We start from the raw sequence: 27,829 nt of genomic DNA, 5'->3' as shown, positions 1-27,829 counted from the left end.
CCTCTCTCTGCTGCCTTTCTGCCTGACCTGTCTCCATCGTGTCGTCGTGCAGAGTGGAAACCATTTTCACGATCCTTTTGTCTCGCCAGGCCAGAACCATGGTGCCACCATTGTGGCGCATGACCGTTTCCCCCAGCTTCACGGTGTGGTTGGTGACCATGGTAGCAGGTGGCTCGCCCCTGTTCCTCCTCAGAGTGCCACAGACATGGGTCTGACACTCCAGCAGCTGTGCACACATTGAAACAGAGTTATAGTAGTTGTCCATGTATAGGTGGTAACCCTGCCCTGCCAAGTCCCCGAGGAGGAACTCCACCGTCTCGCCTAGGGTGGACCGCTCACCACAGTACGGCTTCACACTGTAGCAGTAACCTGTCTGGGAGTCACAGAGTATGTAGGACTTTATCCCATACTTTATGGGTTTCTGTGGGTTGTACACTTTGAATGCCAACCGCCCACGCCACAGGAGCATCCCCTCATCAATACTGATGTTTTGACTCGGTGTGAACATTGCTCTGAACTTTTCTAACAGGTCGTTCAAAACTGGCCGGACCTTGAACAACTTGTCTGCACCATCAACATCAAAATTGTTACTGAAATGGAGGAATCGTGTTAGCAGTTGAAAGCGGTTGCGAGACATGGTTTTGTTGAAGTGGGGGGTAGCATACAGTTCATTTGTGGACCAGTACATGGCCAGTTTAGGCTTCTTGACGATCCCAGTGAGGAAGTATAGTCCCAAGAAGCTCTTGAGTTCTGCCACTGTAGTGTCCTTCCACCTCCCAAGCCTTGAATGTGGCAGAGCCTCACTGACCTGACTGATGCACTGGTGTGCATACAAGTTAGTTTGGACTACAATGGCCTGGAGCAGCTCGTCGTCCAGGAAGAGCTGGAAGAAGTCAACTGGTTTAGCAGCAGCACCACCACTATGAGGACCCGGTTCTGCTGTGAAGGGGATGTGGGTTGGCTCCCAGTCAACGTCACACCAGGCTGGACCTGCAGGCCGTTTCCCACTTCCAGCTCCACTGCCACAATCTGCAAATTATAGAAATACATAATTACCATAAAATAGTGTTTTTTTATGTGTGGTACTGAATTCTGGCTGGAACCTGTGATGTGAAAATAAACCTGATTCTGAAGTGTGATCTTACCCATTTTCCTGGCACCAGTGGCTGTGGCACCAGATGCTGTACCGCTACAGCTGGCTACAGTAGGCTCATCTTCAGAGTCTGAAATTCAGTAAAATGAATTGACTGACTGCTGGCTTTTGTATAGTCATAGTAATTACATTTACACAAGTTACACAAGTCATCTCAAACATCGTCTTACCACTTCTCTCTGGAGCTTCGCTCCTGGATGGCTCCCATTCTTCTTCAGAATCCGCGTCTGGAGAAGACGTGAGCTCACTCGACTCGGACTCATCAGTCAGCCCAGCAGCCGCAGCCGCGACATGCAGAGGCTCACCCCGTTCGTCATCCGAGACCTCGGAATCGGTCTCCGGCACAAGCTCGTTTCGGACGGAAAAGAAATCCAGCAGTGATCTCTGATCGGCCGATCGCTTGCGTGTGGCCGCCGAAGACCGCTTGCGTTTGGCCGGCATGGCACAAACACGCCACCCGCTCCCAACTAAACTGAAATAAAACAACTACTGCTACGACTAGCTCAAACTGAACTGAAATAAGGCTAATCTACCGGCTACCAACTCGATCAAACTGAACTAGAATAAACTGAACTAGAATAAAGGCTAAATACTAAAATGAACTGACGCTAACGCTAAATGTGCTAAGCTAACTACAATGAACACTAACTGTAACTACGCGCTAACTAAGTATCTAAACTAAGTCTACTATAAAGACTATACTAAACACTACTACTGTACTAACAACTAACAAACTAAATCAACTACGCTAACCAACTCGCTCTAAATCTGACTCTAAATTGCTAAATTGCTGAAATTCTCTATCTATAAATCGCTACTAATGCTGTCTCTCTTTGTATCTCAACTTACCTACTATCAACCCACGCCGATCAAACGATCCCGCCTTCCTTATATAGAAATCTTTGTTAGAGTACTTCCGGGGCAGCGGGAGAGGTCGGATCCACATTCACATATTGCCCAAGGGCGCCAGCTAGTGGAAACCACTGAAAAAGATGTAAGCCGAGATATCTCGTCTTTGGCACTCAACGGTTGGATTCTGTAAGCCGAGATATCTCGTCATTGGCACTCAACGTGTTAATAAAGCCTTAAGGTCCTTACACACCGAGCACGTTTTTTTCGTGCGATTAATTCGCACGTCAATAATATTTTCCGAACCTATATCAGTCAATGCAACCGTGCATACCGACGACGAAGTTTCGCTGAGCGTTATTGCGGTGTTTATTTTTTCGAACCACGTTCGATTTTTCAGAAATTCGCTTCCAACGTGTACACATCTGTGGCTGTGATTGACAGGTGGGTCAAAACTCGCATCGCAATTTCGTGCCGTATATTCGCATCACTCTTGATGTGTAAGGACCTTTAGACTTAGAATCAGGGGAGACAATGCAACATTTCACTCACATTTTTTTTTTTTTTTTTACATTTTTAATTATTTTTACATTTTTAAAAAAAATTCCGAATATCGATTAAAAGTCGACTTTGGCCAGCGAATTTCGAATAGTGTTTTTGCTAGAAATGCCCATCCCTAATATAGATATAGATATATATATATCTCGTCCCTGCAGCGACGAGAGCATAAGGCACGCGTTAAGGCAGGCAAACAGGGCCTGCCTGTATCAAGAGGGCCCCACATTGCCAAACTTATATATATATAGATAGATGGCTGACCAAGTTTGGCCCGCCCCGTTTGTTTTGACCCACTATGGAATGTGCGGCTGATGTGACTGATGTTTTCAGAGGCTCTGGCAGGCTCATCTTTAAAGCATGCGTGATGTGATCTTTATACCATAATGTAGGTAGAAGACCTAAGGAACCATATCAGTCTAGCTTGTCAGGAATGCAGCTAAATAACGCTCCAAAGTTGGCACCTCTGATTGAATTCATATTTTAAGGTGTAATATTTGATTAAATGGGAACTCACAGGTTGCTGAGCAGGGTGGATCCTCCATCTGCGAGTATACCCTTTACAACCAGCTCGTGCATGGCAAATGTGATCTTAGGTGGAGAGTAGGGCACCAGCTACAAACACACAACAGACAGAAACAAAGTCATTATAACGACAGCTTAAGTTATACTTATTAGAAAGTGTCGCTCCTGGTGTTGCATTTATACTTCAGTGAACGCTCGCTGTCTATGTGTGTGTGTGTGTGTGTCTTACAGTGTGCCCTGTTGTGTGTGTGTGTGTGTGTGTGTGTCTTACAGTGTGCCCTGCTGTCTGTCTGTCTGTCTGTGTGTGTGTGTGTGTGTGTGTGTGTGTGTGTGTGTGTGTGTGTGTGTGTGTGTGTGTGTGTGTGTGTGTGTGTCTTACAGTGTGCCCTGCTGTCTCTAACAGAGCCTTGACCTCTCTGAGGCCTCGCACCATGCTTGGGGATGGTTGCTGGTAGCCGTCATTCTCAAAGTAGCCGATCCTCAGAGGCCTGGAGCTCTGGTACACCTAAAGACAAACACAATATAGAATAGTAGGGACCTAAAGACAAACACAATATAGAATAGTAGGGACCTAAAGACAAAACAATATAGAATAGTAGGGACCTAAAGACAAACACAATATAGAATAGTAGGGACCTAAAGACACACACAATATAGAATAGTAGGGACCTAAAGACAAACACAATATAGAATAGTAGGGACCTAAAGACAAACACAATATAGAATAGTAGGGACCTAAAGACACACACAATATAGAATAGTAGGGACCTAAAGACAAACTCAATATAGACTAGTAGGGACCTAAAGACACACACAATATAGAATAGTAGGGACCTAAAGACAAACACAATATAGAATAGTAGGGACCTAAAGACACACACAATATAGAATAGTAGGGACCTAAAGACAAACACAATATAGAATAGTAGGGACCGATATAAACACTACCGGTACTCATGCCTTCACAGTTCCTATGGAATTACTACGTCCTTCTGTATGTGTAGTGTTTTATCACTACTGATCACTATTGGGTTTCTTTTCATTTCTACACAAACCCTTTTGAATTACTATTGAATCACTGCATGATTATGAATTCATTACGCCTGGTCAGCTTGGTGCCTTCCTTGATGAGATGGATAGCCTCCTCTCCACTCCAATCATTCTCTGTGACTTAAAATCCAGGCGGTAACCCTGAAATCTCCCCCCTTCCTTTACTTCTTCTCAGTCCCTTGGCGCCAAAACATTAGAGCCCTAACATTGGCAGCCCAGTAGTACCTAAAGACTGGTAAGGCCAGCCCTCCTTCAGACTTGGGTTTCTGCAGGTGAATTTTCGAAATTCTGTGGTTCTTATAATTCCAGATGTAGGACAGAATTATGGAATAGAATAGAACTTTATAGAATAGAACTTTATTTGCCATTTCAACACATGGTTGATTGGAAATTGTCTTGGTGCAGAAGTGCTCACATAGAAATCACATAGAATCACAGGAGACATAGATGCAGAGAGTTCCATACATACAAAAACAAGGAAGTAATAAAAAGGATAATAACGACATTTAAAAAAAACAATTCATGGAACCTGTTAAAAAAGCAGAGTGCCACAGTGCCACAGGGAGCTAAAAAGTGCTTAAAAAGTATTTAAAAAGAAAGTGCTAAACTATTTTTTAAAGTGCTTTTGGTCATAAAGTGCAAAAAGCCTAGCTGGTGTTGACCCTTCTAGCACAAAGTGCCTGTGCTCTTGGGCTAGATAGAGTTGAGGTGTCAGACAGCCTCAGGATATGTACTGTTTTTGAAGCGAGATGTCCTACACCTTATGCTCTGGAGCCTCCTACCAGAGGGGAGGGGCTTGAAGAAGGAGTAAGCGGGGTGCGAGGGATCTCGCATCACCTTCTCCCCCTTTCGCTTGATGCGTGTGGCGTATAGGGAGGCCACAGAAGGAAGGTCGCAGCCGATGATCTTTGACGCCGTGCGCACTATTCTCTCTAGCCGAGCCTTGTCGTGCTCGCTTGTGTTGCCGTGCCACACAGACACTGAGAAAGTGAGGACACTCTCAACAGTGGCTCTATAAAAGCAGAGCTTCCCCTCCTTGGACACTCCAAACTTCCTGAGCTGTCACAGTGAGTGGAGCCTCTGGTGGGCCTTGTTAATAATGTGGTCGGTGTTGGCCTCCCATTTTAAGTTTTCACAGATGGTTGTGCCAAGGAATTTAAAACTGTTCACTCGCTCCACCTGCTGGCCATTGATGAGCAGAGGAGGGTGAACTGCTTCACCGCGCCGGAAATCTACAATCACTTCTTTTGTTTTGGAAGTGTTTAGGAGCAGGTCATTTTCTTTACACCAGTCGACAAGCCTGTGTACTTCAGCTCTGTAGGCTGATTCATCGTCGTTCTTGATTAGACCCACTACTGTTGTGTCGACAGCGTATTTAAAGGAATGGACAGAGTCGGAGTGGGAGACGCAGTCGTTTGTGTAAACAAGATAGAGGAAAGCAGAGAGAACACAGCCCTGGGGGGCCCCGGTGTTCAGGGTCAGAGACTTAGAGAGATGGTTGCCAATTTTAACCACCTGTTCTCGGTCTGAGAGAAAGTCTAACATCAGGTGGCACAGAGAGTCGTCGATACCTAGCAGTTTAAGTTTTTCAAATAATTTAAAAGGCACAATCGTATTAAACGCGGAACTAAAATCAATAAAAAGGATTCTGGCGTAAGTGGCAGAGGCCTCTAGATGTAGCAGGATGGTGTGGAGGCACATGGACACAGCATCCTCTACAGACCTGTTGAGCTGGTAGGCCAACTGATATTTGTCTAGTTTTACAATGCTAGTCCAGCTCTTTGAAAAAAGCCGATGTAAGAAAGATGGGAAGGTTTTGACGCAGATAAAAAAAAAACTAGGAAGTGAAACCATCTTAACTGAGTTTATACAGCCAATCATGGACAAAGGCAGAATTTTCCAGTTTTCTATACATTGTTTAGGTCTTGTAAATAAAATCACCAAAATTGAATTTAAATATTAGTTTAGGATCTCTGGGTATGGTCAATCCAAGATAGGTGAGGCGGTCCTTTGCCAATTTGAATGGGAGATTTTCCAGGAAACCGGGAGTAAAGACATCAGTGATGGTGATTAAACTGTTAAAACATCGTCAGCTGCATCTCCCAAACCATTTACATATAAGAGTGACTTCGCCTGGTCTTCCTCTCATTGAGTCATGAAGCGATCCAAAATCTGTCAAATCTTCTTATCCAGCTTCTTATCCATTCTTCCACACTGCCAAAGATAGTCTATGGCCGAGGTGATGACTTACTCGGCAGTATTAACAAGGAAATCACGGGGACCCGCAATTTCTTTTTTTGACCGCCCACGCCAATGTGATTACTGCCTGTTCCCATGAGATTTGCGTTGGGTCCCGCGGGAGTCCCGTGCACTTGTGTAATGTGAATAACGCTGATATAAATACTGAGCAAATCAGAATCCTGGGCTAGAGCCCACACCTACAAGTTAAATCAGAATCCTGGGCTAGAGGACACACCTACAAGTTAAATCAGAATCCTGGGCTAGAGGACACACCTACAAGTTAAATCAGAATCCTGGGCTAGAGGACACACCTACAAGTTAAATCAGAATCCTGGGCTAGAGGACACACCTACAAGTTAAATCAGAATCCTGGGCTAGAGGACACACCTGCAAGTTAAATCAGAATCCTGGGCTAGAGCCCACACCTACAAGTTAAATCAGAATCCTGGGCTAGAGGACACACCTACAAGTTAAATCAGAATCCTGGGCTAGAGGACACACCTGCAAGTTAAATCAGAATCCTGGGCTAGAGGACACACCTACAAGTTAAATCAGAATCCTGGGCTAGAGGACACACCTGCAAGTTAAATCAGAATCCTGGGCTAGAGGACACACCTACAAGTTAAATCAGAATCCTGGGCTAGAGGACACACCTACAAGTTAAATCAGAATCCTGGGCTAGAGGACACACCTACAAGTTAAATCAGAATCCTGGGCTAGAGGACACACCTACAAGTTAAATCAGAATCCTGGGCTAGAGGACACACCTGCAAGTTAAATCAGAATCCTGGGCTAGAGGACACACCTACAAGTTAAATCAGAATCCTGGGCTAGAGGACACACCTACAAGTTAAATCAGAATCCTGGGCTAGAGGACACACCTACAAGTTAAATCAGAATCCTGGGCTAGAGGACACACCTGCAAGTTAAAAGGCATGGGCGGCACGGTGGGGTCCAGGGAGAACATGTGGTCGCAGAGCAGAGCCTGCATACACAGAGCCAGGCTGTCCACGTCCCTCGCCATCGGCCCAGGAGCTGACAGCACTGAGGTAATAAGGAAGACAAATTCAAATCTCTCAAGACACCTCAGGTGGTATTGCTATGCAAAGATGACATCAGTTATAAGTATATATGCCAGAGGAACATTTTCAGTTCTCCTTACCTGACTTTTGTCCCCGAAGGGCGGAGCTTAAACCTTGTGAACTGAGGGACACACAAAGAAAAACATTTGATATCATTTATAACCAAAGGAAAGGTACATTAAAGGATGGCTTTACCGATAATCAACCCACTTTAATAATCTTTTTGTAATCTCCCATTTCCTCCTCTGGCAAAGCACTTCGTTCTGACGCGTTTTACGTCACAACGCGTCACAACGGGGCTGCGAAAGTTCTGCTCGAGAGGCAGAATCTGCTCAGAGGGTTCTTTTTATTTTGAAGTATGCGCACATCCACAGAGATTTGCATTGAGAGCCTTAACGAACCTTAATGACTTGCACAGGTAAACACTGCCCATGTGCTTATATTACCCAGATGATATATGATACAAAGTGGGTTGATTATCGGTAAAGCCGTCCTTTTTAAACCTTTTTGTGCAAAGAATTATGGCTGTAAAACAATCATAAGCAATATATATCTTATCTTTATTTATCCTTTACTTAACCAGGTGAGTCCCACTGAAATAGAAATCTCCTTTTCAAGGAGCCGCCTGGGGCAAGTTAAGAGCAGCAACCAATATGCAACATTTTTGTACAGTTGTTGTACAGCAATATCCATTTAGCGAGACCTATTACAGTAGTAGTAAAATGAGGAGGAAGGGAAAGGGAAAGCTAGGGTGTTACGACTGGCGTCGTTTATTATTCATCTTCGTCTGGGCAGCATAAGGGGGTTTAGCATTTGTAATAAAGCGTAAAGCACTATGGTCGTAGAGGCATGTGAAACATCTCCATAATCAATCATTGGCAGAAAAATTGCAATAAGCAATTTGTTTCAGGCCTGCCAGGTAAAACAGGACGTGTTTCCAGAACGCTGACTGGAGAAGAAGCCCCGCCCCCTACCTCAGCCGACCTGCTGTGGGTTTGAGCCCACAGATCCCACAGAAGGAGGAAGGGATCCGGATGCTGCCGCCGATATCGGTGCCCAGGCCAAGTATAGAGCCTCCCCCACCGATCAGAGCCCCCTCCCCACCGGACGAACCTCCGGAGGTCTTCTGCAGGTTGTGGGGGTTCAGAGTCTGCCCATAGATGGGGTTACTGCAGTCATAACTGGAGGTATAGGGCAATGAAGGGGAAAACACAAAGAAGCAAGGAACATCATGACATTACATTTTTTACATTACCATGTAATTTGACACTTTTATCCAAAGCGACTTGGGACATTTTGTACATTTTGTCAAAGAGTAGTGCAAACAACTGTGCAATGCAGCCTTTGTCAGCTAACAAACAATAACTACATGACATCTGTAACAAAGGTGCCATAGCCTATCCGTGTGATTTTCTCATGATTCAGTTGGGAAATGATTTACTTTAAGAGGCCCTGGGGCACGTTGGTCTTCACAAAGGGCACAGCTCCTTGTCTCTTCAGCACTTGGACCAGCACACTGTCCTGGGAGGCAGGCCGCTCCAACATGGCGGTCAGGCCGCACGAAGAGTCATGATCCTTGTATTTTAGAAATGAACTTGTGTCATATTAACAATGCAATGACAGTGTGCCATAAGTGCATGTACGGAAAGAAAACAAAACATAAATGCAACACTTTTGTTTTCGCTTTCATTTTTCACGAGTTGAAATAAAAGATCTAAGACTTTCTATGCACACACAAAGGGCTTATTTCACTCATTTGTTTAACCCATTGATACCTGATGCAGCATTTGTGTGTATATCCCTCATTTGTGTGCGTATCCCTTTAAGACCGCGAACCGTGTTAACACGGTTCGCGGTCTTAAAGGGATACACACACAAAAGCTGCATCAGGTATCAATGGGTTAAATCCGTGTTAGTGAGCTCTTCTCCTTTGCCTTTGTACATGTTAGGCCCCTTAGGCTCGTTATGTCCCCAACACTTTGCAACGCAGTTGTGGCATATCAATGGCACACATGTTTAATCAACACATGTTGATTAAACATGTGTTGATTAAACATGTGTTTAATCAACACATGTTTGATTAAACATGTGTTGATTAAACATGTGTGTTTGGGCTGGTTACAAATGGGCTCATGTTTACCATGTTAATGAGAAAAGCTCATGTGAACACCCCAGTGGTATACTATTCACAACTTTGGAAGGGTACATTTTCTGATGGTGTAGTATACAACTTCCCATATCAGAACCACATCAGAACCATAAGCTCACAAGTTCCATTTGAAGGCAGAATAACACATTGGAGATGGCTTATGGTAGTGAAATGAACATTCAACTCACGGGCAAAAGCTCTAGTGGACATTCCTAGCGTCAAGATGCCAAGATAGACCCACTATGCTTCTGCTAGCTGGAATAAACTGCCTGAAGACCTCAGATCTGCCCCAACTTTACTCACTTTACTTATTAAAAATTGACTAAAGACTTTTATGTTTACCGTCGCTTTTAACTGCTGACAGCTGTTTTAGGAGATATATGTGGCCTCTAAAGGCTCGAGTCCAACTATTATAAAGGTTATGGACATTTTTCCAATCATGTGTCGTGTAATCATGTTTCTTATCATGATGTCGGGGGATTTAATATAGAAAAATTGATTTATTCTATTATGCAAACCCAATGAGTCCTCTGTCAGTTTTTAGCTCTTTTTGTAAGTGCCGCACCTGTCGCTTAATGCACTTTTTATGCTCTTTCTTAAACTTCTGTTGTGATGTTTTTAAATGACTATTTTATTCTCTTCTTTTATTATTTTCTTTTCTTGTGTCAACCATTTTATTATGTGAAGCACTTTGAATTGCCCTTGTGTATGAAATGTGCTATACAAATAAACTTGACTTGACTTAGATAGAACACTCATCTGTGTTAGAGTGCCCTTTTATTGTGAGCAGCCCAAGGCTCACCTGTGCAATAAGCAGAGTGTTTAATGAGCATGTGGATATGCCACACCTGTCAGGTGGATGAAGGATCTTGTGCTCACTGCTCACTAAAGCTCTTTTCAGACTCAAAGCAAACACCTATTTATCTCCATGGACCCATTTAACTCTATAGGACTATCCACACCAAATCAGCAAAAAAAGAATAACAAATCTGAAATATGGAAGTTTCTGATTTGGTTTTGGTGTGGAGAAAAGCTCACAGATGATTTGGTGTGTAGAGAAAAGCTCACAGATGATTTGGTGTGTAGAGAAAAGCTCACAGATGATTTGGTGTGTAGAGAAAAGCTCACAGATGATTTGGTGTGTGGGGAAAAGCTCACAGATGATTTGGTGTGTGGAGAAAAGCTCACAGATGATTTGGTGTAGAGAAAAGCTCACAGATGATTTGGTGTGTGGAGAAAAGCTCACAGATGATTTGGTGTGTAGAGAAAAGCTCACAGATGATTTGGTGTGTGGAGAAAAGCTCACAGATGATTTGGTGTAGAGAAAAGCTCACAGATGATTTGGTGTGTGGAGAAAAGCTCACAGATGATTTGGTGTGTGGAGAAAAGCTCACAGATGATTTGGTGTAGAGAAAAGCTCACAGATGATTTGGTGTGTGGAGAAAAGCTCACAGATGATTTGGTGTGTAGAGAAAAGCTCACAGATGATTTGGTGTGTGGAGAAAAGCTCACAGATGATTTGGTGTGTGGAGAAAAGCTCACAGATGATTTGGTGTGTAGAGAAAAGCTCACAGATGATTTGGTGTGTGGAGAAAAGCTCACAGATGATTTGGTGTGTAGAGAAAAGCTCACAGATGATTTGGTGTGTAGAGAAAAGCTCACAGATGATTTGGTGTAGAGAAAAGCTCACAGATGATTTGGTGTAGAGAAAAGCTCACAGATGATTTGGTGTGTGGAGAAAAGCTCACAGATGATTTGGTGTGTAGAGAAAAGCTCACAGATGATTTGGTGTGTGGAGAAAAGCTCACAGATGATTTGGTGTGTAGAGAAAAGCTCACAGATGATTTGGTGTGTAGAGAAAAGCTCACAGATGATTTGGTGTAGAGAAAAGCTCACAGATGATTTGGTGTAGAGAAAAGCTCACAGATGATTTGGTGTGTGGAGAAAAGCTCACAGATGATTTGGTGTGTGGAGAAAAGCTCACAGATGATTTGGTGTAGAGAAAAGCTCACAGATGATTTGGTGTGTAGAGAAAAGCTCACAGATGATTTGGTGTGTAGAGAAAAGCTCACAGATGATTTGGTGTGTGGAGAAAAGCTCACAGATGATTTGGTGTGTGGAGAAAAGCTCACAGATGATTTGGTGTGTAGAGAAAAGCTCACAGATGATTTGGTGTGTGGAGAAAAGCTCACAGATGATTTGGTGTGTAGAGAAAAGCTCACAGATGATTTGGTGTGTAGAGAAAAGCTCACAGATGATTTGGTGTGTGGAGAAAAGCTCAGATAAATAAAGCTTTGTTTTTTCTTTCTTTTTTAATTGCCGTGCGGATTATTAGTTTTTGGTCTGAAAACATGATCATGGATTTAAACATTTTTTAACTAAATTTGAGAGAAATAAGCATTTTGTTTGTGTCGACAAGTTTTAGATCTTTTATTTCAACCTGTGAAAAATGGGAGCAAAAAGAAACAGTATATACACATATATTTAGCATTACTGGCCCCAATAGAAATGGATTCCCTAACCCTGGCAGTGTTCGTACCATGCTGGAATTATAATGGTAATGCATAAGCAGAGATTACCTTGTATCCAAAGTTTTCTTTGATGCTGACAGGGACTCCATACAAGAGACCTTTCTTACTGGAGTCAACAGTTTTCAACTGTTCAAAACTCTCCAGCAAAACCTCTGTGCAGCAGTTCAGTCTTTTGTTGACATCTAAGGCCTGTGGGGAAATCAGCATGTTAACATTCAAACAAAGGCAATAAGGCTGACAAGTAACTGATAACTGATAAGTAACTGATAACTGATAACTAAATAACTGATAAGCTTTAGTGGGAGTTTGTGACACAGTTGCCACAATCTTGTAAAGAGTTACAGCTCCTATCTGCTTCAGACAAACAGTTGCAGACATCAGGGATAGTTTAGATCAGGGGTGGGCAACTACTGTAGATTTCATGGGGGGCCACATGAGAAACCCAGATTGTTGCCGGAGGCCGAACAAATATTGTCATGCCGTAACCCATGGATGGGCAACTTTGATGATAGAGAGGGCCACAAAAAATGTCCTCGCTACCAGGTTTTGCTGAGGGCTGAACGGCGCCAGCGCGAAAAATTTGGGGCATTTGAAGCCAGGTTTAGAGGAATAACTAATTTTAAATTAACAGTTGTGATGTCATTATTCAGTCTTAACCACCAATATTTGATCCTTTTCTCACTCACTCCTATGTCACCACCTGCTCTCAGGGCTTGACATTTTTGACCACCTGCCAATATGGCTGCTAGATTTTAAAGTTACCAGCCAATTAGAATTTCCACTAGCCGAAATGTTTTTCTTGAAATAAACCAGAATACGAGTGGGTTAATTTAAGCATAAGTATCAGTAAGTGGCCCGCGATAATCAAAGCCTGTGTTGAGGGTCACACAAACAAAAATCCACTCTTGAAGCTAAATAAATCCAAAATCAATGAGTTAATTATTTAAATTTCTACTTCAATGTAGCCTTTTAGTCATAAAGATTATTTCCATATTCCAGACTGAAATGCTATAACCGAAGTGGAGTATTGGCCAGAATGACATGAACATTTGAACACTTATTCAGCGGGTATCTTGCATGTTGCGTTCAGGTGCACTGTAAAATATTTTTTATTTATTTTTATTTATTTTTTGCAATTCCATCGCGGGCCACGGGCCATATTTTGCCCATGTGTGGTTTAGATGAAAGATCAGTGGAAGTGAAGGGTACAGTACAGTTAGGCCAAGTAAACACAATAGATCATGTATGCAGCACTCACTGACCAAATGCTGAGAGAAGTCAGTGAATCTTTGAATGAGCTTTGAATCAAACACTGATGCTGTCTGCAAAAAGGTCCAGCAGCGCCTGTTCTCTTTAAGAAAACTGAACACATTTAAAGTCTGTAAGGTTCTAATGATTATGTTTGATCAATGCTTCATTGAATCTGTTCTCACCTACTGTTGTGTGGCCTGGTTTGGCTGCCTCACACTGTCCAGTAGAAATAGGCTGGCAAGGCTTGTCAAAGTAGCCAGTAAGGTGATTGGCGTGCAGCAAGCCCATCTTCAGGACATCTACTTTCAGCGGGTAAGGAGGAATAAGGACAAACGTATTCTAGACTGTCCTGACTGTACCATCCACTTTACCAGGAGTTTGACCTCCTCCCCTCTGGCTGCCGTTTTAGAATGCCAAAAACAAGGAGCCTCCTCCATCCCTGTTGCTATCGACAGGCTCAATCTGCTAGGCTAGGATTATGGAATCCCTATTTCCCCCTGGGTCTATATGCACTCTTATGTTTTTATCTCTATTATTTTTACTATTTCTTTTACATATTTATTCTGCAGTGCAAAGTATTCTTATCACGTTGACTGATGTAAAATTTATGTTGCACTATTTACTATGCACTGTATACTGTTGCTGCTTTATGGAGGCAATGCCCTCATTTTTTACTTGAACTCGATCACTCGTGGAGTGCGTGTCTCTGTGTCACCTGCTGATCGTCTGCTCATGTTGACGTTTTGTACTATATGTCCATATGCCTGCTGCAAACCACATATATATATATATATATATATATATATATATATATATACAGTATATATATATATATATATATATATATATATATATATATATATATATATATATATATATGTCCACATGCCTGCTGCAAACCACATTTCCTTCGGGATATCAATAAAGTTGAAGTTGAAGTTGAAGGCCATGGAGAGAGAACTGTTTGGGAGTTGCCTGTAGGGCTGCCCCTGTTTTGTCTCCATTGAATGAGCTGTATTATGTAGGATAGATAACATACATTCATACAAACATACCTAATATAAATGTTACATAACCTTTTCCATATAGGAGTAAAAGACTTCCTCGGGGCTCAGCGAGCCTTGCTTCAGTTGCTCTGTCAACTCAGGCAGGGAAAACGAAAGGATGAGAGCAGCATCTGTCCCTGGATGCTGGAAGACAAGTGAAAAGTTACTTTGGCCAAGAGAGGAAGCCAGCAAAGTGAAAACACATGAACATATTAGAACAAGATCCAGGGGCCAAACTACGGCCCGCTGCCCGTTTTTAAGTGGCCCCTATGAATTTAACACACACAAAAATCAATCTGTTTTTCCAAAAACGAAAACACTTTTTTTCCCATTTCATTTTTTCCATTTATAACCATTAAAAATGGGTTATACTTAAGTACCTTGACCCGGTCTATTTTTATTTATATTTTGTTAATATTTTTTTTAAATACTGAACCTTAAAGGGATAGTTTGTTTTGTTTGAAGTGGGGTCCTATCAGCTAGTGCCATACACTAACTGAAATAGGTAAAGCCTTCTGGACGCTGAGCACACTGTATATCGAGACCCAGCACTCTTAGTCAGGTTCATTATGTTTTGATGTTAACTTTTGTGGGATTTTTTGGGAGATTAGCAAAACTATACATTTTTGGATAGGGTATTGTATAAGGAATCAGAAAATCAATGTTTCCAGTTGCCCAGATGTCTATGTGGTGGCCATATTGGAATTTACAAAATCGTCACCATAAGATTTACGTTTTGTAATATCATGGCTTGTAAATAAGATGGAACATTGATTTTAGCTGCTAAACCTACATTTTCAGGGTCAAGGAATCCAATGGTGGTAGTTACAAAGCACTTTATAACATTAACCCTTTCAGGGGTGTCAAACTCATTTTAGTCCATGGGCCATCAAGCACATTATCTACTGTTTGTACTCTGCATTACAATCAGGGGTGTAGTGGAGGGTCAATGCAAGTAAACAATTGACCCACCCCTTTGAAATGAGGCAGATAGTTTACTCACCTGTTCAGATCAACTGTATCAATCAATGAGGGTCAAACAATGGGTAAACTATTCACCTTGGATAGTTTACCCACCTGTGCAAAATAGCTGACCATTTAGTGATTAATATAGATAACATGAATAGGCTACTTCATATTTAACTTGCTCCTGAAACCTGGTACCTCTTAGCCTTAACAAGTGCATCACATTGGATTGAAGGACTTCTCAGTGCAATTTTCACACTTTGCAAAGTCATCCTTTGGGCCGCATTGGACTCTTTGGGGGGCCGGATCTGACCCCCGGGCCGCATGTTTGACACCCCTATGCATAAAGCATTATTAATCTATTAAGACTCAACTGTTAAAGATTTACTTCCTCATTATCTTTATCTGTTTTTGTTTTTTTATAAGAAATGAATCTGAAACAGAGACCCTCTGTTACAAATAAAGTGAAAACTCCTCAAAACATGATCACCTTTGTTCCACAAGGAGGGTGTATATATTACATAACAATAAAAAGTAGCTATGCTTTGGCTGTAAACAAAGAAAGTTAAAACCAATTTAACCAATTTAATGAGTACTTTGCATCCTGGCTGCTCGGCCCATAAAGAATGCTGCCAAAGACAAACAATCTTCATTATACAGGTTGAAAGGACAGAATGTGCACGGCGGTCAGAGTTGGGCGAAAATACATCAAAAAGTATTTTGATACAAATTACAAATATTTATTGAAGAGATCTGAGGCACTCAAGAAGGTAATGTGTTAAAAAGCCTTTATTCTCAGTTGGCTATCATTTACAGAAAGTTAAAAACATTGCCTACGCGTTTCAGCCTCACAGCCTTCATGGGGGGTGGTGTGGCATTCTTTTAAAAACAAGGCAGGCTACTCAAGGTAATCAAGGACGAGTGAGTAGTCACATGGTGCAGGTCTAATCAGATGAACCTGCATCACTAATGACATCACAACAATTGCTTGAGTGGCATCTCTGATGACATCACAATTGCGCAAGTGACATCACTGATGACATCACTGCTGCCACACACACCGCCACTCAGCCAATTTTAATTAAGATAATATTAGTTGTGTCTCTGTAATATGATACACTGGTTGATAGACTGGTTTGAATATGCAGTAAGCCATTTAATTTGCAGATAGGCCACTACATGTCATATCTAATCATTATTTATATTAGTAATTTATCTCTGGGAGGATTTCCCACCAATACGAGGCTTAATTACTAGTTTAGACAAAGCAGTGATGTGAAGTCTGACTCAGTGCCTGAACGATGACGATTCCCAAGCCCTGATGCCCGAAAGCGCTGATGATTATTATGATGTAGAGACTGTCTAATGAAAAAGGTTGCTTAATCTTGATCATACTGTGGTCTAAATGTGCATGTCATGATGTTTAAGATGGTCACAGAAACATCCAAAGTTCACGTTTGCTCAATTTTAAACTCCAGTTAAAAAATGTTAACTCCTCAATAAAAATAACTGAGTTAGTATCTGACCAACTGCCTGTGGTGTGCAGGTTTTTTTACCCATATGGTGGTGGACTGTATTTCAATGGGATGATATAAAAAAACATTTTGTTTTGAGGAACATGGAATATGAAATGATAACTTTTCAATACAAAGATATTGCAAGAAAAGAACCACACCGGGTCATTTTTGACCAACTCGTGCATCTAAGGGTTCATCTTGTAAAGTGTCATAGCTTTGTAACTACCACCATTGGATTCCTTGACCCTGAAAATGTAGGTTTAGCAGTTAAAATCAGTGTTCCAACTTATTTAGAAGTCGAGATATTACAAAACTAAAATTTTATGGTGGCCATAAATTCCAACATGGCCACCACATACACATCTGGGCAAATGGAAACATTGATTTTCAATACTCTTTCCAAAAATGTATAGTTTACCAAATCTCCCCCAAAAAATCCCACAAAATGACATAGCGAACCTGACTATCTGAAGCAGCAGCCTCCAGACCTCTGTCTCTCAAGTTCAGGGGGCCAAGAACTAAAACGTAATTTCGCCACCTAAACAAATCAATATCAGTGTACATGCACGCTCTATTTTGACCATTTTCAGCGCTTGACTTGACCGTCAAACAGCCCTCTCATTCGGCACTACATTTCCTCCCAGCCGTAGCAGAACGGTGTGTTGTGTTAAAGCTCACCGTGTGCTTGTACTGGCTGACAGCTCTCTGGGCTCGCTGCAGGCTGTCCGCTCTCCTCTTTCGGGCTTGGAGGATCTTCTGGGGGACTTTTTGGTGTGTGAAGGTTTTCAGCAGCAGCAGCGCTCCCATCCCGCAGGCAGCAACTGTTATTACCGCTGGCCAGCTCTGCAGCTCCGCTCCCACAAGTCGCACAGTACGCTCCATGACAGCTTACTGCTGGAACTCTCTGTCTGAGTCAAGCTAACTTCAGTACATATCGTGCGTTCCTTTATCGCAAAAGAACTGGGATGTGGAGGCTAAATTACGTCACATCCGTTTTGTAGATGATACAGCTCCGTTGTACACTGGCAGCAATAAGACTTCCTGTCCCGTGGGCTAGCAACAATAAGACTTCCGGTTGCCTTCAAAGTAAAAGCGATGTAATGTATTGTAATAATGTTAGGAACCAGGCGAAGAGTCAGGATCTTGTCACCGCACTTTATTCAGGGGTCGCTATTACAGGACGACTGTCAGCCGTCGTCCACGCCACTAACACCCCACAACCACACTCCCAAACCCAGCTAGCTTCCTCTAGCTTCGCAGCTCCCAACACCGCAGCCTTCCCTCCTGGCTCCCACACACAACAACCCCGAGCTATCGCTCTCCCGTTCACGTTCCCCCTTCCCCCAGCCAATCACAGGTGAACCCATCTCTTCCACCACACCCACTGGCTCGTATGCTGCCTTTACGTACCCCCGTAAATCCCCACAGACATGTCAAACCCCAGACTAACGTGACAACTAGACAAACCCATGTTTACTGACAAACCCACATCGCTACACAGCCCCCCCTTTTAAACAAACACTTGTCCCAAGTGGCACAGTAAACATGCAACACAACAACAACACAGTAACACCCGGACATCCCAATTCAGTTCAAACCCGTCACATTTACATTCTTTCTTTTCTTTTCTTTTTTTTCACATTCAATAATTCCTCATTCTGTAACTGTTCAAAGCTTCTGTCCCACCCAACTGTGCCCCACAGTCATCACACGCCTTGCAGTAGCTCCACCCATCCTCCCTCTGTTCGCCCCAGTAGAATCCCAGACGAGCACGGCGGAGTGTGTCATCAGGGCCGCGATGACTGGCCCCGAGTCCCCTGTGTGCCCATCGTAGCACCAATCCCCGCAAGGAGCTGGGCACAACCCTCTGGGACCCCTCTTTCCCTTTAGATCCCGGAACTGTTCTTTTCAACAGCCCATCTTCATTCAGACGCAGGTCTGAAAACATATTCCACAGTCCCTTCGTGGCACAGGAGCATGTGCAAATCTCCTCCCAAAGGGGCCGGCGTCCGGTCGCTACCCACGCGTACACCGGACCGATATCCGCGTCCTCCGCCTGCCTGTGTTTCCACTCATCTTCCCCGACATCCCAGATGGCGTCCACATCCGGACAGTACTCCCCTTCCTCCGCCTCCTGCACTCGCTCGTCCTCCCGTCCCCCTCCCCCAGGGGGCGGCGTGTTCAGGGCAGCAGGGAGAACACGAACGGCAGCGATCTCCACCTCGGCTTTCTGCGCAGCAACCGTGGGGGGTGCAGAGGAGCTAGGCTGGGTCGGTTCCTCCGGCGTTAGCAACACCAGCTCCTCCGGAGACACAATCGTCACTCTCCTGACCGTAACAACGTTCTCTTCTCCTAGGCTGCTCACATCCTCCCCAGGCTGTGTGTCTCCGCGGTCCTCTACAGCCTCAGTGCAGTCTCTGGCCAAATGCTCAGGCGACCGGCAAGTCCAACAGAGTCTCACCTGCCCGCCGCCTGCACGTCTCTCTTCTCCCGCTGTCCCCCGATCTCCGACAGCCTCTGAACACTCCCTGGCCAGGTGTCCAATCTTTCCACATAACCAGCAGGCTCCCGGCCGTTCCCAGTACCGTCGCGTCGCGTACCTGGACTTTTCCCCGGGACCGCTGTGACACCACCTCGCTCGGTGCCCAGGCTCTTTGCATGTCCAACACAGTCTCTCTTGTGGCTCCTCCGGCCGTTCTCCACGCTGCGCCACCACCGCGCTCAGCAAGTCCACACGCTGTGTGACATCTCGTAGCACCCTCATCAGCTCCTCTGCCCAGGCAGGCGTAGCTTCCAACAGCCGTCCGACCTCCTTCAACACCCGGGCTTCCATGCCCGCCAGCATCGAGCCGAACGTCAGTATAAGGGGAGCCAGTATAAGGTCCTTCTCCCCGTTCAGCAACGGCCATTCTCCGTCGCGCACCATCGCACGTGGTCTTTGTAACAGTTAGCAGACACAGCTAACCTCGTAGCAGCTAGCAGACACAGCTAGTCTCGTACCAGTTAGCAGACACAGCTAACCTCTTAGCAGTTAGCAGACACAGCTAACCTTTTAGCAGCTAGCAGACACAGCTAGCCGCCCACGCCTGGCCGATCCTCCAAGGCGTTAATTTCCACTTCTTCTCCGCTCCTCCTTGCCCCTTCTCACACGCCAACTGTAGCACTCAAGCCGACCTACTTGAGGGAAATCCAGCCCGATTAGCTTGCAGCTGGCTGGAACCTCCGCGGCGAGCAGCAACAGTCCGTCTCTCCGTTCCTCTCTTTTGATGCTACCGCACGAGGCGAGCGGCAAAGTTCGTAGTTACACTCTGACACCAATGTAATAATGTCAGGAACCAGGCGAAGAGTCAGGATCTTGTCACCGCACTTTATTCAGGGGTCGCTATTACAGGACGACTGTCAGCCGTCGTCCACGCCACTAACACCCCACAACCACACTCCCAAACCCAGCTAGCTTCCTCTAGCTTCGCAGCTCCCAACACCGCAGCCTTCCCTCCTGGCTCCCACACACAACAACCCCGAGCTATCGCTCTCCCGTTCACGTTCCCCCTTCCCCCAGCCAATCACAGGTGAACCCATCTCTTCCACCACACCCACTGGCTCGTATGCTGCCTTTACGTACCCCCGTAAATCCCCACAGACATGTCAAATCCCAGACTAACGTGACAACTAGACAAACCCATGTTTACTGACAAACCCACATCGCTACAGTATGTTTTTCAAATACACTGAAAAAGTGTTTTGCACATTTAAACAATAAAGTACGCATTTAAACGAAGCTATACAATACAAATTATGTTTCTGTATGACAATAACTTTCAATTATCATGGCCCCCGTCATTTTTTTTAAAAGTGGCCTTAGCTGAGAGTGGGATGTCATAGAGGCGGTCTACCCGAGTGCATATATGGTTTGTGCTGACATCTTGGACACGGGGGTGTCCAGTGTCCAATTTGTAAAGGCTATCCAGTCCAGTGAACAGCATTTATATATTTAGATACTCATAAGAACGTTCTCAATGTTATTGAAACAGTTATTGTCATACAGAAACATCATTTGTATTGTATAGCTTCGTTTAAATGCTTAATTTATAGTTTAACTGTGCAAATGTATCATTTTTCAATTGCTTCTGCTGCCCTAGGCTTGTGCAAAAAAGTTATTTTACTTTGAAAAACGCCACCGGAAATTCTTATTGTTGCTCTTATTGTTGCGGGCGGTACAGAGGTCGCGTGATTTCTGTTGACACAGTGCAGACTTCCCTGTCTGTCTGTTGCCAGGTAAGGGCTCATTGTACTCATTATATAAAGTCCGATCAATCAAGCGTGTTTGAACTTCTCTCGACATGCTGTTTGCTCTGGTTCTCTCGGTGATCTGCCTGTGCTCCCAGGCACACGTCTGCCCGTGTGAAAGCCAGCACCTCTGTCACCAGATCCGTGACCAAAGGGACTTTGAGGTAGCTTGTCCCGTCCACTTGTGTTAGCCAGGGTGAGCGGAGCAAAGAGAGGATGTAACGCTAGTCCAATCAATGCTAGGCTACATGTATTCACATTTAGAGGTGCTATAATGAATGTAAGGGTTAATGTGCAGAAAGCTGGTCAAGGTAGCTCTTTACAAATGTCTACTGTTTTAACTGCCTAATCTTGTTTCAGTAGCCTAGTGTTATATTATAATGCCTACTCTGATTTCTATTTTGAATTGTTGTAATGTTATGCGAGGTCTCTTTTTAGGCCATTTGCATTTGTGAATGTAATATTTTCCAAATGATGTCTTTTTACAATATCATTCTTTAAAAAAAAGAATTTGATTTAGAACTATTCAATCTCAATCACACACTCATGTAGCCATTTGGTTTAACACAGGGGTGTCAAACTCATTTTAGTCCATGGGCCACATGCGACCCAATTTGGTGCCAAGTGGGCCAGACAATGAAAATCAATAATCAATAACTTATAAATGACAAAACCTCAACATTTTCCCATTTATCTTAGTGTAAAGACTTACAGGTACAACCCTACAACACGTACTGTAGGGTTATCTCAGATACCATCAAGCACATTATCTACTAGCCTGGGTAAACCCAGCCTCCACGTGACCTGCTCTCAGGCTTACCCTGCTCTCAGTCAGCAGGGTAAGCCTGAGAGCAGGTCACGTGGAGGCTGGGTCTACCCAGGCTAATTATCTACTGTCTGTACTCTGCATTACAATCAGGGGTGTAGTGGAGGGTCAGTGCAAGTACACAATTTACCCACCCCTTTGAAATGAGGCAGATAGTTTACTCACCTATTCAGATCAACTGTATCAATCAATGAGGGCCAATCAATGGGTAAACTACTCACCTTGGATAGTTTACCCACCTGTGCAAAATAGCTGACCATTTAGTGATTAACATGAATAGGCTACTTCATATTTAACTTGCTCCTGAAACCTGGTACCTCTTAGCCTTAAAGTGCATCACATTGGATTGAAGGACTTCTCAGTGCAATTTTCACACTTTGCAAAATCATCCTTTGGGCCGCATTGGACCCTTTGGGGGGGCGGATCTGGCCCCCGGGCCGCATGTTTGACACCCCTGGTTTAACAAATGCAAATTAATATTGGAAGTTAATGTATTCAGCTAATTCATAGTATTCTGTTAACATTACCACACTGCTATCTTCGTAGGAAAATAACAGGTAGCTTTAATAAATTAACGGGGGATTATAATCAAATTATGACCATAATGTGAATGCTATAAATAGCACATCACATAATAAATAAATAGATACGTAGCCTACTTAACCATAGAGTCATGTTTGTATGCGTTTCCTCCTGATGGTAGTGTTCTCTGTTTTCAGGTGTTTGTGTTTGATGTGGGCGGTAAGACATGGAAATCCTACAACTGGAGCATGGTGACGACGGTGGCAGCATTTGGAAATTATGATGCTGAGCTCATGTGTTACGCACATTCCAAAGGGGCACGGGTAGTCCTCAAAGGTAGCCAAATTATTCATATTAATATTAAAAGGTAGCCAAATATAAAGTGCCATGTAAAGTCATTGTTCTTCTTGTTATGACCAGTTGTTTTTCCCAGCAATTATTTGAGATCAGGGGCGGTGCGCTGCAGAGCCAATTACAGGCCAAAAATTCAGGCCAAAATGATGCCTCTACAAACACAACCCGAAATATACACTATATATACACTACCCACAAACTAATATACACTATATATACAGTACCCACAAACTCATCTAAATTATAATGAAATACTGAGGGACCTGTTTGACCTGTTATTCACATGAGAGCAAAACCCATGACTTTCTCTTCCCACTTTCAGTTCATGTATTTACATCGTTCTCGTCATAATATTCATCTCTCTCTCTCTCTCTTTCTCTTCTCTCTCTCTCTCTCTCTCTCTCTCTCTCTCTCTCTCTCTCTCTCTCTCTCTCTCTCTCTCTCTCTCTCTCTCTCTCTCTCTCTCTCTCTCTCTCTCTCTCTCTCTCTCTCTCTCTCTCTCTCGTTATTGCTGGGACAAGGCGACGTCCCCCTCTCCTATATTGTGGACCAAGACAACAGGACGGCATGGATAACAGAGAAAGTCAACTTGGCCAAAAGTCAGTTCATGGATGGAATCAACATAGACGTTGAGCAAGCGGTGGAAGAGGGCTCGCCGCAGTACCATGCACTGACAGCGCTGGTCAAAGAGACCACTGAGCTCTTCCACAGGGAGATCCCCGGTTCCCAGGTGAACGCCATGTTTTTATAACTCTGTCCGACAAGAACATGTAGTTTGAAACCTAACCTTAGTAGTATGATCTTTCAGCTGAGTCATGATGATACAGTGACTTTGGGATGTGGCAACACACAACTCTGTTGTCTATATTGATGATTACAAACAATTTGTTTTAAAAAACAAAAAGAGGTATGATGGTTGTTTGACATCACACCCTAACATTACCATTTGGTTCAGTGGGATGAATATTAGATTGATTATTTAACATGTGATTTTTATGTGAGCCATATCATCATTACATCGTTGTAGAAAAAACGTCTTATCATTAATTATCATGATATTCATTTCAACCATATCACCCAGCCTGAATTGCCCATACGTGTGAATGGGAGTGACTGTGTTCACCATGTTCAACCTGTGATGGGCTATGGTGTTTCCCAATATACTGGGACAGGCTCCAGCCCCTATGGACCTAAAGGAGTAAGCAGGTAAACTAACATGTGTAAGCAGGTAAACTAACATGTGTAAGCAGGTAAACTATGTAAGCAGGTAAACTAGGGCTGTGAATCTTCACTGGCCTCACGATTCGATTCGATTACGATTCAGAGGGCTACGATACGATTCGATAACGATTATCGATGCATCTCGATGCATCTTAAATCATCTTAAATCGATGCATCACTTTTTTCCCCGAATACATGATTTTCTTTCTCACTTTCTTTTTTCTCACTGTGTGGCTACTTTTAAAATAAAAGTGCATTTAGAATTGCATTGTATTATGATCCATAATTAAAATAAACAACTGCATGTACTTCCATTATATTTTATTTGATTATATATACCGTATATATTTTTTTAATAATTGATGTTTGGTATATGTGAATCGATGCAGAATTGTGCAGGTCCGCATCGCGATGCATCTTATAATCGATTATTTTTGACACCCCTAAGGTAAACTATGTAAGCAGGTAAACTATGTAAGCAGGTAAACTATGAAAGCAGGTAAACTACAGTATGTAAGCAGGTAAACTATGTAAGCAGGTAAACTATGAAAGCAGGTAAACTATGTAAGCAGGTAAACTATGAAAGCAGGTAAACTATGTAAGCAGGTAAACTATGTAAGCAGGTAAACTATGAAAGCAGGTAAACTATGAAAGCAGGTAAACTATGTAAGCAGGTAAACTATGAAAGCAGGTAAACTATGTAAGCAGGTAAACTATGAAAGCAGGTAAACTATGTAAGCAGGTAAACTATGAAAGCAGGTAAACTATGAAAGCAGGTAAACTATGTAAGCAGGTAAACTATGTAAGCAGGTAAACTATGTAAGCAGGTAAACACAATGAATGAGTGAATGAATTGCTGTAAGGCCCCTCCTGCATATTTCATCTGAATGGTACATTTTGAAAGAGCCATTGCGTTGACACGTGTCTTCTGGTCATCATTGCGTTGACACGTGTCTTCTCTTGACCCTCAGGTGTCATTTGATGTCGCCTGGTCACCAAAGTGTGTAGACAAGCGCTGCTATAACTATGTGGCCATCGCTGAGTCATGTGACCTGCTGTTTGTCATGTCCTATGATGAGCAGAGTCAGATCATGGGGGATTGTATTGCGATGGCCAACGCCCCGGTCCCTCAAACACTGAATGGTTTGTTTCAACAACATTATTCATTTCATGCAAAACTACTAATGACCACTGTGCCAAATGTTTGCTATTCATTTGATCAAACCAGATTCTGTCATCTTCCTTTCTAGCGTATTCCCAATACTTGGACCTGAAGGTAGATCGGAGGAAGCTGGTGATGGGAGTACCGTGGTACGGCTATGATTACCCATGTCTCAATCTGTCCCGGGTAAGACAACCACCATGTACTGTAACAAATAGAGATAAAAAGAAAAGAAAAAATGCAGATTGCAGTAGGCGTGTGCCATATCGTATTGTTATCGATATATTGTTACAGTTCCTTTATCATATCGTCAACAATGCATATCGTACTATTGCGATAATGGCAATATTGTGACTTGTTGATGGAATGACGTCACAACGTTACGCTGTGTGACGTCGCACCGTTACGCGGCGTGACGTTATAACAGACGCACGCACGGCGACAACAAGCATGGCTGAAAGTGGCTCCATGGTGGAGGAGTTGAAAAAGGGGAGTGACTTCAGTGTGGAAGTGGTTTGGTTACAAAAGAGCATGTACAAGAACCATGGTAATATTTGAAGACGTATTTGAATATTTGAAGGCCGGCAAATTGTTAATGCTGACATAAAACTCCACTATCAATTTCTCCAAAATGGCTGCGTGAAAATGGCCCATTTCATGACAGTCTATACCCAGGGGTGTAGTGTACAGTACACAAATATGTCAGTCATGGTCTGTGGTTATGCAGCTATGTGATTTTACAGTACTTAGAAAGTCGGAAAAAACACCTTTTTCAAGGTCAGAATTGAGACTTGAGTTGAGTTCCCTCCCCCTCCCTCCCTTGATATGTGAAGCGCTTTAAGTATCTAGAAAGGCGCTATATAAATCCAATCAATTATTATTATTATTGTAACACTTATTTTGTTGCAATTGTATGTTATTGAAATCAATAATAAAAGGTTTTTCAGCATTTTGTCAAATCGTCAAAAAATATCGTTATCGCAGAAATACCCTGAAATATCATGATATTATTTTAGGGCCATATCGCCCACCCCTAGATTACAGTAACTATTCACAGTAGCCGACACATTACAATAAGTCTACATCACTAAATGCAGTCATGCTCTCCCCACGACCCATGACCTTTACTATTTACCTTTTCTCCCTGGCTCTTATTTCTTTAGAATTCACAATCATTCTAGAGACACAAATATTGTTTTGGCCCTCCAGGAACTACTGTTATTACTCACATTTACTGGTATTTAAACATATTCTACTGTTGCGCTGCACAGTCGCTGTGTCTAAAATGTCAAACACAGACCAGGGCCAACATGTCTTCTCGCTTGCCAGCAGGGGGCGTGCTCTATAGCCAAAGTGCCGTTCCGCGGAGCCCCTTGCAGCGATGCAGCCGGCACACAGAAGCCATACAGCTGGATCATGAAGCAGGTGAACAGCTCCATGTCCGGCAGGCTGTGGGACGCCAGGCAGCAAGCTCCCTACTTCAACTACAAGGTACATCCTCCTCTTCAAGCACATGTGGCTCTATAAACCCACCCACGTTCAAACGATTACCATCAAAACAAAGCACTACACAACTATGGTGGGGCTAGCTGTTCCCCTGGTTAGAGACACAAGCAGCCCCTTCATGGGTTGTTTGTCTTCACTGCCAAGTTTGAGTTTTATTGTCATCACCTCTCCCTGTTCCCACTAAATTACAACAAAACAACAGGCGGCCATTTCTGCTAAGGGCTGTTTATCTGGAGTGCCGGCGTCCCCCCCGAGCTGCGACAGTCGCTTCCCAAACAAAACAAATTGCCCCTTCCAGAAAGCAATAAAACATGATGTTGTGTCCTGCTGAACTCACGGGGCGGTCTGATTTTCCGTCCTCCTTACAACACCAGAGGGCGCTATTTGTCAATTATGTTGTCTTATGATCTGTAATTTTCCCCCTCAGGACCAGAAAGGACAGCTTCATCAGGTGTGGTACGATGACCCGGACAGTATTTGTGCCAAGGCGAGCTCGGTGAAGACTGAGGGACTGAGGGGCATCGGCATGTGGAATGGAAACATCTTGGACTACAGCGACGAGCCGGTCGCCCGGCAGCAGACCGCAATGATGTGGAATGCGCTTCTAGGATGCTAGCTGGCATAGCTGCCGGAGAAGTGTACGCTACCCGCCCCCAAACCCACGGCCATTTTGTTACTGAGTCAATAGAACCTTTTGTGACGGCAGAGGGCCTGTGGTGTGACTTCTCCCTCGGGAGTTCAGGGACGCATACTTGCACTTCGGAGTTTATTGTGGCTTTTATTGCCGTCGTCTTTAATTGCAGTTGTTATGTCTCAGACATTCCGCTGTGCGAAGCGAAACAAATGTGCCTGTGAAGAGTCAATCATTCTGATCAATGTTCTGTACACAAACGGTACAAGTGTTCAATCTTGCTCCTTATCCATGCACTAATATTCTTAATAAATAAATACTTTCTGATCAATCTGTCAGATTCAACATCACCAATTAAACATTCTGACTTTTTACTCAGTGTACAGGTGTTTGCTTTCATTAATT

The 27,829-nt window shown here is 43.5% G+C and overlaps 2 protein-coding genes across 3 annotated transcripts in view; one reads left to right on the top strand and one right to left on the bottom strand.

Moving 5' to 3' along the window:
- Window positions 1-19,841, bottom strand: part of faah (fatty acid amide hydrolase) — a gene marked incomplete at its 5' end in the record, with an annotated part of 35,183 nt that extends 15,342 nt beyond the window's left edge. The window contains 10 exons of the mRNA XM_083648307.1: window positions 3,075-3,172; window positions 3,462-3,587; window positions 7,293-7,417; window positions 7,536-7,576; window positions 8,430-8,636; window positions 8,897-9,030; window positions 12,184-12,324; window positions 14,463-14,576; window positions 17,594-17,769; window positions 19,619-19,841. Coding sequence (XP_083504433.1) covers window positions 3,075-3,172; window positions 3,462-3,587; window positions 7,293-7,417; window positions 7,536-7,576; window positions 8,430-8,636; window positions 8,897-9,030; window positions 12,184-12,324; window positions 14,463-14,576; window positions 17,594-17,769; window positions 19,619-19,841 — 1,385 coding nt within the window. The remainder of the gene's footprint in view (window positions 1-3,074; window positions 3,173-3,461; window positions 3,588-7,292; window positions 7,418-7,535; window positions 7,577-8,429; window positions 8,637-8,896; window positions 9,031-12,183; window positions 12,325-14,462; window positions 14,577-17,593; window positions 17,770-19,618) is intronic.
- A 1,321-nt stretch (window positions 19,842-21,162) lies between these two features.
- ctbs (chitobiase, di-N-acetyl) lies at window positions 21,163-27,784 on the top strand. 2 transcript variants are annotated; one of them, XM_083647558.1, is made up of 7 exons: window positions 21,163-21,366; window positions 22,748-22,886; window positions 23,426-23,634; window positions 25,097-25,268; window positions 25,376-25,473; window positions 26,620-26,778; window positions 27,221-27,784. In XM_083647558.1, the coding sequence occupies exons 1-7, from the start codon at window positions 21,256-21,258 to the stop codon at window positions 27,407-27,409; spliced, it is 1,077 nt and encodes a 358-aa protein (XP_083503684.1). In that variant the 5' UTR covers window positions 21,163-21,255; the 3' UTR covers window positions 27,410-27,784. The 2 variants fall into 2 exon arrangements, with proteins under 2 accessions (XP_083503684.1, XP_083503683.1); XM_083647557.1 differs by having other exon boundaries at window positions 26,617-26,778.
- Window positions 27,785-27,829: the final 45 nt, after the last annotated feature.

The sequence above is a fragment of the Poromitra crassiceps genome (genome assembly GCF_964638095.1).
Source record: "Poromitra crassiceps genome assembly, chromosome: 12".
Lineage (NCBI taxonomy): Eukaryota > Metazoa > Chordata > Actinopteri > Beryciformes > Melamphaidae > Poromitra > Poromitra crassiceps.
Note: the sequence above shows the minus strand (reverse complement) of the source record. Positions and strands in the feature narration are given on the sequence as shown.

Excerpts from the sequence above, each read along its gene's own strand:
- ctbs (XM_083647557.1), top strand. The coding sequence starts at position 21,256 with ATGCTGTTTGCTCTGGTTCTCTCGGTGATCTGCCTGTGCTCCCAGGCA. Across the intron at positions 25,474-26,616 it reads CATGTCTCAATCTGTCCCGG|CAGGGGGCGTGCTCTATAGC; the intron begins GTAAGACAACCA and ends CTCGCTTGCCAG. Across the intron at positions 26,779-27,220 it reads CTCCCTACTTCAACTACAAG|GACCAGAAAGGACAGCTTCA; the intron begins GTACATCCTCCT and ends TTTCCCCCTCAG.